Source organism: Garra rufa, chromosome 8 (genome assembly GCF_049309525.1).
Source record: "Garra rufa chromosome 8, GarRuf1.0, whole genome shotgun sequence".
In the NCBI taxonomy this organism is placed as follows: Eukaryota; Metazoa; Chordata; class Actinopteri; order Cypriniformes; family Cyprinidae; genus Garra; species Garra rufa.
Window position 1 is genome coordinate 38,802,867 of NC_133368.1, and position 11,648 is coordinate 38,814,514.

Consider the following 11,648-nt stretch of genomic DNA (forward strand, 5'->3'; position numbering starts at 1 on the left):
AAGCCTATGGGTGGAACAAGGTTGAGGTACAAAAAATTTATATTTTAAATATCACATCAAATTTCTTAAGCTTGAACTTGTTCCATCCATTTGCTGTTCTACAAAGTTTCACTGGTATTAGTAGATGGTTAGCAAACTATGAACAACTGATCTGTAAAGTGTGAGTTAATATATTAGTTAAGTGTTAGTTATTAGCTTATGTATGTTATTGGGACGTTATTCTAAAGTTGCAACTATTCCTCATTTACTAACAGTTCATAAATGAAGAATAGTTGCAACTTTAGAATAACGTCCCAATAACATATATAAACTATTAACTGATACTTAACAAGTCTTTAGTAAGTAATTTACTAACAGCTTGTTCATGATCTATTACTAATTTATTTGGTATAGTTATAAATCATTAAAATACAGTTAACAAGTCATTTATAACTTGTTAACTAACAGTTTGTAAGTTATCTATTGGCCATCTATAAGGCACAGTTATAAATATATAACAAATTATTAACTGTTATTTAACAAGTCATTTATAAATCATTAACTAACAGTTTATTAATGATCTATTAACTAGTTATAACGGATAGTTATTATAAAGTGTTACCAAGATGGGTACTTTTGAACTTTCTATAACTGTTAATAACAAGACATGTTTGTCAATGTTTCTGTATACTCTAACTATTAAGCATATATTACAATGAAGGATCGTGTGACACTGAAGACTGGAGTAATGGCTGCTTTGTCATCAAAGGAATAAATTACATTTTAAAATATATTAAAATAGAAAATAGTATTTTTAAATTGAAATAATATTTAAATTTTTAACTGTATTTTTGATCTAATAAATGCAGACTAATAAATGAGCAAAAGAGATAATTTTAAAAATCATACAGACCCCAAATTTCTGAACAGTACATGAAATACCCACATGTGCCAAAATATACAATATACAAACAGAACATATATTAAACAGGACAGCCTGAAAGTTCTATAGATCTATAATGTAATCAATCCTTCCCTTACATAGACTTTACAAGACCCAATTTGATAAAATCTTTTGTCAATTGACCAAATATCAGCTGAAGAAATACAGCGGGCCCTCAGCCAAAAATAACGCCACAATGTAGATGGTGTCAACCTTTGTGCGAAACAGCTGTGTCTCCACCAGCTTTAGCGAAGCCTCCGGAGGACGCCGCCCCTGGCAGGTGTTTCTACACCAGCAGGGCCCAGGAATACCTCCACCCAGCTGCTTCACCGCACACATCCTTGGGGTGTGGATCCCAAGCCACTTCCCAGTGTCACTCCTCTGCCTAGACTCAACCAGCGCTCCAATAAGATAATGTGACGGCACGTCAATCACGCACTGGCCTGGGGTTCTACGGTGATGAATACCGCAGCGCTATGGTGCCATAGAAGCTCTGTGGCACCAGGGGAGAAAGCAGACTTGCCGCCTCAGGCTCTTATGGAGCCGGTCGGCAAGGAAGAACCTGACCATCTCCAAACACAATCCGTAGGGTTCCCAACACAACAATCCCCTCATTCTACTACCGAGAATTTTGGATATGTCCAAACATGATCTAAGTAACATGCTATTCCTGTGACCGGAGGTAGTGGGCACGCTGGGTACTCTTGTGCTTTCTATGATTTGTTTTGATTGAACCTTAGTTCTTGGAGAGATGTGTGTAGACATAAGAGTAGGAAGCTGATTTGAACAGACGGGTCCCCTCTGTAATATTGTCATTTCTGGGTGAGATTCTGCTTTTGACAATGTTTGAGATACTGATCGACTCACCCTGATGTTAGGGTGAAGTCCCATCAGGGTTTTCTTCGTGTATTCGCTATTGAGACCCATCACTACCTCGACTTCTTTGTAGAGCAGGACAAATATCTTTACTCCTTGTTGCTGAGTTGACAAAAGACAAAATGTGGTTAAACAACTTTTGGACTGGGAAAACCAAAGAGAACTGGGTGAACTGTGAGGTGCAACATCATATATGGATGAGTGAGAAGTAAAATTAAACTGGCTGAAGTCCAGATATGAGCAGGTGTTCAGACTCACTGCTTTCCGCTTGAGGACATGGTCTAATCTCCACATGTTCCCGTCTACAACCGGTCGTTTGAGAAAGATTTCTGGGCTTAACCTGAGGGCCATATCAAAACCAATCAATGCTTTGACAACCTCTATATATCTTTCATTTTTTATTTCTGTTATATTAAAGGGATAGTTCACCCAAAATTGGATTTTTGTCACAATTTATTCAGCCTGTTGGTCAAAACATGTATGCCTTTCTTTATTCTATCAAGCACAAAAGGTACATTTTTAAAGAAGTTCAAAATTCTCCTCCACAAAAAGAAAGTCATACAGTTTAGAACAACAGGGTGAGTAAATAATGACAGAAACATTACTAGTTAGTTCATTTTTAATAAACTATTCCTTCAAAATGTTATATTTGTTTGGCTCAGTAGATATTGTTAAAAAGATTAGCCAATGAAACCACAGTACTACAAAATATGTATTCTCCTCCTTTTATAAAACACCTCAGTCTATCTTTAAGCAAATGGTACAAAACATGGAGCATTAAAAGGTGCACATAAGCGCTCACAGAACTGTAAAAACTAGGTACGTGGGGAGTAATTGAAGCTGATTCTAATCTGTACCACCAGGCTGTGATGAAGATTTCCTCCTTTGCTCCTTCCAGGGCATCAGCTATGGCATCAAAGTATCCAGCTGCGTTGACAAACCTTCAAAAGGAGCACAGGGAGCTTCATTTAAGAACGGTGTCAGGGTGCTTCACAGAGATTAAGAGAAAATGTTCTGGAAAGTGTTGCTCACATGTCGACACAAAAAGAACAAAAAAATGAGGGACTAGCTGAACTTCTGTGATTACTGTAATACTTTAAACTGAAAATATTGTACAATATATTTAGAAAGAATGAAACATGTCTTCTATAGTTTTAATTGGACTATCATAAATTATTTTAAAGGGGTCATCAGATGCCAAATTCACTTGTACATGATGTTTGCATATTCGCAGTGTGAGGACACAACCTCCCTACAACAATGCAAATTCATTCACTACAAATTCATTCACTCCTTTCTTTTAATCCCCAAAAAACCTAAATAGTCAATTATCAAGCCGTTTTAAATTCCTGTATTAGCATATTTCTCCTTGCCTGAGCAGCTGTAGCAATGTCTTTTAAGAAATGCAAGTGTTTTGTAGTTTGATGTAAAAGTGAACATGAGTCTTCAATTTTTCCTGACAGAGGACACAGTGGATTTGTTTTGTTTTTGATGGTAACTGATCTCCGAATACACAAACAATGGATGAGAGGGATGGGGTGAGCAGTAACTCATTTTCATTTAAAGAGGCATGCACCAAAACTAGTCACTGTGAACAGACCTGTTTTTGACAAGGTAAAAAGAGTGGTTTTACACAACAGTTGAGGAATTTTAACCAAAGTACGTTATAGATGTTTCATGAAGACCCTAAAAAATCATACCAACTTGTGGAAAATATGCATCTGTTGTCCCTTTTAATAATTAGTGTGACAGCATAATTTCTTACCATTTTGATGTAGTCTTTTCTCTAACAGGTGTGAAAGACCCATGGCGGTTTTCCCTCAGAAAGTCCTGCCCAAACATTTGAGAAAACTCATCTATGGAGTGTCCCCACCAACGAGCCTGCCTATATGTGGAGCACTTGATAGTAAGCGCCCTGTCCAAAACAAAAATTTTGATGAATACTTGTTTTTGTCATTGCAAACAATACAAAAAAATTCAAAACAATGTATTTTTGTCTTGTTTTACAGTAAAAATCTAAACGTCCTTTTAATCAAGACTGATATGTTTAACTTACTATTATCTTAGAGTTTTAAGACAAGACTTATTTCTAGAGAATACTGAGAATACACAGACATCAAAACAAGACTTAAAAAGGCATGAAAACGTGATCTGTGGAAGTTTTCTTAGCACAAGGAGTCTGACAACAGCCAGTCCTCCACACAGAGACTAAATCCAGAAGAACTGTGGAAACATCTCCAAGATGCTTCAAGGAACCTACCTACAAAGCTACAGTACAGTTAAAAATTTTAGGCACTTATGCTTGAAAAATGAGGATGCTGTCAAAAATAATGTCATAAATAAATTTCTTTATGAATTAACTTCTATTAACTAAATTCAATCAACAATTCGTGTGACCATCCTTTGCATTCAAAGCAACTTTTGTTCTAGGGGCACTTGCGCATAGTTTTTCAGGTTGCTTTGAAAGTAGGTCTCTTAAAGCATCTTGGAGATGTTCTTCTGGATTTAGTCTGTCTCAATTTGTTTCGTTTTTTAGCTGGTGAAAAAAACGAGTGTTCTAATAATTTTGGCCACCACTGTAAATCTCTGTGTATGTGACCAATATTTATCGAGCTTTGATGAATGATGATTCAGAGAGTTAAAATTGAACTATTAAAAAGAATAGATGAACATAATTATACAAAATACATTGTTTAAATTGTTACTGCCAACTGAGTTATTATTTTAGTCAATGTAAAATGCTTGCAATGTAAAAAAACTTGATGAGATTCATATGACCTTAATAAATAGAATATTGATTGCAATCTAAAAAACTGATTTGTTAAATTCTTTTTCTGATACTGTAAGTAATGTTTATTTAACTAAGAAAATATGACTTGGACATGAATTTACATTTGATAAAAAAATAAAATAAATAAACTTTGAAGACTTCTTATTTCAGAACACCACTGATGCATATCCATATATATATCCATGCATATCCATGTATATGTATATAAAGCTTTGAAACCATGTTCAATAGCAATTATTGCATGATGAAATAGCTGAAATATAAAACACATTTTTCTCCACCTGCCTGCATAGATTCTCAATCGTGACTCCATGTCTGACTCCGGTCTCCAGGGTCCCTATTTTAATGTGAAATCCCTTATCGTATAGAATCACGGTGCCTACTTGGCCATCCTCTGGCCTCATGTAGAGAACAAAGGAGTCTTTTACCACCAACCATCTGAAACATGAAGCAGTCACAACATGAGAGCTGAAACAAGGGAGAGCCATTCTATCAGCTGTGGGAAAACATCATAATAACCTAAATAAGTAAACAACCGAAAAAGAAGACATGCCACGACCCAAAGGCTCAGCAAGGCCGCAATCCGAGGAGCAAAATTCAATTGGGCCTGAATCTTTCAGTGTTTGCTTTTAAGAGCCATGTGAATTGTGTAAGTGTAATGTTACTGTAGCTGCTTGTCAAAGAAAAAACAATAACACTCCTGTCCGTACAGATGAAGATAGTTCAACATCAGCATCTGTTATTCACCAATATTCATTTCAGGGCTTGGTGTTCTTACTTGTGAAACCATGAGACAAAGATCACGCACTACTGATTGAAGTGTTTTTCTCAGAAAGATTAGGTCCTCAATGTGAACAAATATGAAGAATAAAAAAAACAGCTCTCACCTTTTAGACCACCGGTAACAAACGCTGTTGGATCCACAACAGTAACAGACAGGGAATGTGTTTCCTCCTGATTTCTTAAAGATCAGACCTTCACTTGAAGGCAAATGAACAAACAAATGAACAAATATAAATCAAGCCCAGGACTTTTTATTGTATTCCATGTTACTATGTACATGCTTACATTCCTTTGGGTCCGAGATCCTGAATAAATGAGATTTGACTCACTTCCAGAAATTCAAGCTGAAATTAAATTCAATTAGCGTCAAACAGCCTCAACCCAGTTTTATGGCAAATAAACCTCTCACCAGTTACTTCAAAAATATCATTATTTAAGTTCTTTGCATGGTTCTTTGAAACATTTTAGTTATGGTGACTACAACGAAGCACAAATTGGCATCTGCTTTGTACAGTCCAGTTCTACGATAATAATTAGCCAGGAAAGTGTGAGGTGAAAACTGAGGCAGGGGGCGAATGTTTCCGGGTACAGGTACTCTTTAATTAGCCCTGCAAACGAATGCTAATTATGTGACTGTCAGAGAATTAGCCTGTGAAGCACTAAGCTAAGTCTGGAATCACCTCTCAGAGGCTTTCTCTACAAAAGAGCCTGTTTTAATGAGTGGGGACACAGCAGGTAGAGTTCCTTCCAGAACCTACATTCTGCCATCATGTGACACAATGGCAACTGAACAATTCTTTTTTTTTAACACTAGGGCTATTGCTAGACGATAGTACTGCACAGATAGATTATATTAGTGAAATTTGTGAATAAAAATTGGTTATACAGTCATTATGTTCTCAATATACACTAACAGAAAGCACCATAGTATTATGCTATTTTGGGCATGGTAGCATGATGATAACACCATTCATTGATGCTTTATATTACCATCACATGGTACTGCAACAGTACTTTTTGTAAGGGTATAGACAAGGAAAAATGTTTGAGCTGTGACTTACCGTTGCAGGATGTGTCCTGTATAAAGGCCTTTTCAATAAATTCCTCAGATAGTCCTCAAGTTGCAGCTGTTAGAACAAAAAGATAACTGAAACACTGAAATAAACAAGTTTAAATATACACTACAGGTTTTTGAACAGTAAGATTTTTTAAGGTTTTTTTTAAGTCTCTTATGCTCACCAAGACTGCATTTATTTGATCTAAAGAACAGCAAAAACATTACAATTTTGAAATATTTTACTATTTAAAATAGCTGTTTTCTATTTGAACATATATTTAAAATGTAATTTATTAGTATTTTCAAAGCTGAATTTTTAGCATCATTACTTCAGTCACATGATCCTTCAGAAATCATTCTAATGTTCAGATTTGCTGCGCAAAAACTTTTATTATCACTATTATGTTGAAAACAGTTGAGTATACGTTTTTCAGGTTTCTTTGAACGTCTTTTGATCAATTTAAAGCATCCTTGCTAAATAAAAATGTGAATTTCTATAATTACCTTTCTATAATAAGCTTTTGAATGGTATAGTGTATAATGTTACAAAAGCTTTTAATTTAAGATAAATGCAAGAATCCTAAAAAACAATTGTACTCAACTGTTTTAAATAATGATGATAATAAAAAATGCTTCATGAATGGCAAAATGAGCATATTAGAATGATTTCCGAAGGATCATGTGACCATGCTGAAAATGTAGCTTTGATCACTGGAATAAATTACATTTTAAAATATATTCATATAGAAAGCAGTCATTTTAAATAGTAAAAAAAGTAATATTCCTGCTTTTGCTGTATTTTGGATCAGATAAATGCAAGCTTGGTGAGTAGAAGAGAAATGTCTCTTCTACTGTAAAAAACTTTTGACTGGTAGTGTAATTTTAGCATAAATCAAATAAAGCCACATTTCTGAAGTCAACTTTTACTCTTTACACAGTATTTTATATATAAGGTATAGCAATAAAAAATGAACTGAAAATAAAAGCTGTAACTTTTCTGCTGATGAGCTGCTCCTCCTTGACAAGGGCATCAGGTCTTCGTGGTAATGTTGGGATGTGTTCTCCATGAAACAGTTTACGGCGTTTGAATGACCTCCTTTTGACTGAGTGACTGTCAAAAAGAGGAAATCTGACTGTCAATATTTGACAAGATTTGGGTTGTGTCCATGAAAGCACCTCTGATTTGATTAACTAAGAGGTAACAGTGCAGTGAGGCTGAAAAAAGAGCTTTTCGTAGGGTTCAGGGGCGCTAACGAGAATACATCTGGGACAAATTGAGTACACCCAACTGAAAAATGAAAACACTCAGCGGCACCAAAAGCAATGGGGCGGATTGTGTTTTCAAGACTTGTGGTGTGTTTGTGAGAGAATGTATGCATACAGAGATAAAATTAGTACAGCACAGCTTACATTCGGCTTGGCAGGGGGATTTTTAAGAGGGCCTTGAATTTGAGCAGCTCCTGATGAAGTGCCTGGAAGTGTTTAAAACGACGCTTGATTTGCCACTTGAAATCTCCATGGCTCAACTCTATAGTATACAGGTTGGGATTCAGCACCTTTGAGTGAATCATTCAAGAAACAAAAAATGATTGAATATGATTTTACACATATCTAATCATGTGTTACATATGTGACCACAAAACCAGCCATAAGGGTCGAAATTGAGATTCATAGATATTATTGGGCCAAGATACAACTATTTGAAAATTTGGAATCTGAGGGTGCAAAAAAAATCTAAAGATTGAGAAAATAACCATTAAAATTGTCCAAAGTTCTTAGCACTGCATATTACTAATAAAAAGTAAGTTTTGATATATTTATAGTAGAAAATTTACAAAATGTTTAATGGAACATAATCTTTACTTAACATTCTAATGATTTTTTGGGGCATAATTTTTTTTTTGACCCATTCTATGTGTTTTTGGTTATACCTACAAATATACCCGTGCTACTTAAAACTGGTTTTGTGGTTCAGGGTAGCATATGGATAGATAAAACATAAAAAATACTATATAGTATTGTTTTTATTTTGTTTTTATCATATTATCCTGTTACTAAAACAGCATTATACTGTAGTTCTAAAAATTGTTTTAGAACAACTTAAGTGTAAAAGACGATTTTTAAAATAACGGAAATCTTTCATAGGTTTTCTACTGCATATTTCAGTAAGCATCATTGTTTATGTTATATTAAGCCATACAAGTCTTAATACCCAGGGTTTTAATTATTATTACCCTTGTAGATGTGAATCGCTCGACCTCTGTCACTTGTACCAATATTGGCACTTCTTCAAGAAATATAACACCATCCAGGGACTTGAAGGGAAGAAAGTTGTATATTGCTTGAAAGGATATATTCCTTGGTTCTGAAAACAATCATAATATTGAAATGTTAGTGATCATATCTCTATGGATAATCACATAAGCCAGGTGAGATCAATAAGAAAACATTGACACACACCTTGATGGTGCGGTAATCATTCAGACTCATGTTGGCCTTGTATTTTAAAATGGTTGATAACATCTTAGCAATCTAAAGTACTGCTACTTTAGATATAGTTTGTTTGGCTTTTCATCTTTTGATGTTGTGCAGTAATGGCATGGAGAGGCTCCATTTGATTGTCAGCAGGATAGCGACTGAAGGCTCCAGCTGGAGGTGTACATAGAATGCTGTGTGCTCTGGAGTTTCTCAAGCCTAAATCTGCTCTGCATCAGATAATGATATTAGTAAGTATGTGCTTTATTAACATGTTTGTTCCTGGAAATATTAATGAACATGCACTGCTTTAGCAGTGAGCATAAGTTGCACTTTCTGTGAACAGGCTACACAATAGAGCCTGAAATCCTTTTCAACATGGTCAGCGAGGTGCTTAACATTCAGGACAAAAAATTGATCGTCAACCTCAGGAGGTGAAAATAAATATTATATGAGCTGGATTTTCTATTTATTTTATACGAGGTTTGCAATTTTTGCAACACTGTTACCAAGATCTGTGACGTTTAAATACAGTAAATACAAAAACAATAAATAAACACTGAAATTCAATAAACAGAATTTATTAAATTAGGAATGCATATTTAACATACATTCAGCCTAAATTCACTAAATTCAGCAAGGAACAGCAGTTTGGGATCAAATTTTAATTTACAGTTACTAGATCAACTTAGACTACCAGTCAAAAGTTTTGGATTTTTTAAAAAGGTTTTTTTTTTTTTTTTTTTTTTTTTTTGTAGAAGTCTCTTTTGCTCACCAAGACTGCATTTATTTGATCTAAAGTACAACAAAAACATTAACATTTTTCTTTGAATATATTTTAAAAACAGCATCAGAATAATGATCAGTGTCACATGATCCTTCAGAAATCATTCTAATATGCTGATTTGCTGTTTAAGAAACTGAATAAGAATTTATTTATTAAGAAGCTGTTTAAGAATTTATTATTATTATTATTATTATCATCAATATTTAAAACAGTTGAGTACATTTTTTAGGATTAATAAATGAAAAGAAACATCCAAAGATCAGCATTTATCTGAAATAAAAAGCTTTTTATTTGTAACATTATACACTATACTATTAAAAATGTCAGTTTTTTTTTTTTTTTTGAGAGGGAAAGAAGTTCCCTAGAAATTAATGGTTTTATTTAGCAAGAATGCTTTAAATTGATCAAAAGTGATGATAAAGACAAATAATGTTACAAAAAATGTGCCATAAACATTCTTGTTTTGAGCAGCAAATCAAAATAGAAGAATTGAGGCTGGAGTGTTAAAATGCGACTGGACTAATTATGCTAAAAATTTAGCTTTGAAATCACAGGAATAAATTAAATTTTAAAATATATTCAAAAAGATTTTAAATAGTAAAATATTTCAAAACTGTACTGTTTTTGCTGTAATAAATGCAGACTTGGTGAGCAAAAGAGTCTTCTTTAAAAAAAAAAAAACTTTTGACTGGTAGTATATATTTACCATAAATCTAAGATAAATATGTTTGATCATTTTTCTAACAGTAACGCAGTCAGTATTCAGTATCAGCTGTGCAAAGACACTGCACTACGGCTCCAGCATCTCAAAGTCCAATATAGATCCGTCTGACTAACTCTTCTTCAGACATACAGTAGGTACAGCAGTATGCTGAGAGGTCAGCTGTCCTATAAGATCACTAATGTAAGTGATAACACAGTACTGTGCAGTTTACCTCCACAGAGGTCAGAATGGCCACTTAAGTCCAGCTCTTCTGGGTCGTCTTGTAGGTCGTCTTGGTCCGAGCTACCAGAGAACTGGCTCATTACTGACTCCAGACGCTCCAGTTTAGGAGGCCCCTGACGGCCCCTCAGAGACATTTTCACTTAACGTCTTAACGACATCTAAAAAAACAAGGACAGAAACATTATTTCACCACAGGATATTGAAGATAACTGTTTTTTATGTTAATATATTTTAAAATGTAATTTAATTCTGTGATTTCAAAGCTGAATTTTTAGCATCATTACTCCAGTCACATGGTCCTTCAGAAATCATTCTAATATTCAGATTTGCTGCTCAAAATACATTTATTATTTTTATTATGTTGAAAAGAGCTGATTATAAAATTTTCAGGTTTCTTTAAAGGAACACTCCACTTTTTTTGGAAATAGGCTCATTCTCCAACTCTCCCCGAGTTAATAAGTTGATTTTTACCGTTTTGAAATCCATTCAGCCGTTCTCCTGTTCTGGCGATATCACTTTTAGCGTAGCTTAGCATAGATCATTGAATCCTATTAGACCAATAGCATCACGTTCAAAAATGTCCAACGAGTTTCCATATTTGTTGTATTTAAAACTTGACTCTTCTGTAGTTATATCATGTACTAAGACCAGTGGAAATGCAAAGCTGCGAGTTTCTAGGCTGATAAGATTAGGAACTACACTTCCATTCCGGCGTAATAGTAAAGGAAGTTTGCTGCCATTATATGGCCGAAGCAGGCGGAGTATTATCAGAAATGAGTTCCCAGCTAGTTTAGCATTTGCACATGTGCTGCGTGGTATTACTGCTCCTGCTTCAGCCTTATTACGGCAGCAAACTTCCTTGACTATTACGCCGGAATGGGAGTGTAGTTCCTAATTTTATCAGCCTAGAAACTCGCAGCTTTGCATTTCCACCGGTCTTAGTACACGATATAACTACAGAAGAGTCAAGTTTTAAATACAACAAATATGGAAACTCGTTGGACATTTTTG

At 34.6% G+C, this 11,648-nt stretch overlaps 1 protein-coding gene across 2 annotated transcripts in view; it reads right to left on the minus strand.

Moving 5' to 3' along the window:
- The window catches only part of LOC141340851 (phospholipase D1), a 61,654-nt gene that overhangs the window by 47,942 nt on the left and 2,064 nt on the right, over nt 1-11,648 (minus strand). For both annotated transcript variants that reach the window (XM_073845940.1, XM_073845941.1), the window contains exons 2-13: nt 10,627-10,795; nt 8,664-8,794; nt 7,840-7,985; nt 7,423-7,540; nt 6,434-6,499; nt 5,658-5,716; nt 5,477-5,569; nt 4,875-5,027; nt 3,564-3,713; nt 2,656-2,739; nt 2,057-2,138; nt 1,790-1,900 (exon numbers count right to left, since the gene is read on the minus strand). In XM_073845940.1, the coding sequence (XP_073702041.1) occupies nt 1,790-1,900; nt 2,057-2,138; nt 2,656-2,739; nt 3,564-3,713; nt 4,875-5,027; nt 5,477-5,569; nt 5,658-5,716; nt 6,434-6,499; nt 7,423-7,540; nt 7,840-7,985; nt 8,664-8,794; nt 10,627-10,771 (1,338 nt within the window). In that variant the 5' untranslated portion in view covers nt 10,772-10,795. The remainder of the gene's footprint in view (nt 1-1,789; nt 1,901-2,056; nt 2,139-2,655; nt 2,740-3,563; nt 3,714-4,874; nt 5,028-5,476; nt 5,570-5,657; nt 5,717-6,433; nt 6,500-7,422; nt 7,541-7,839; nt 7,986-8,663; nt 8,795-10,626; nt 10,796-11,648) is intronic.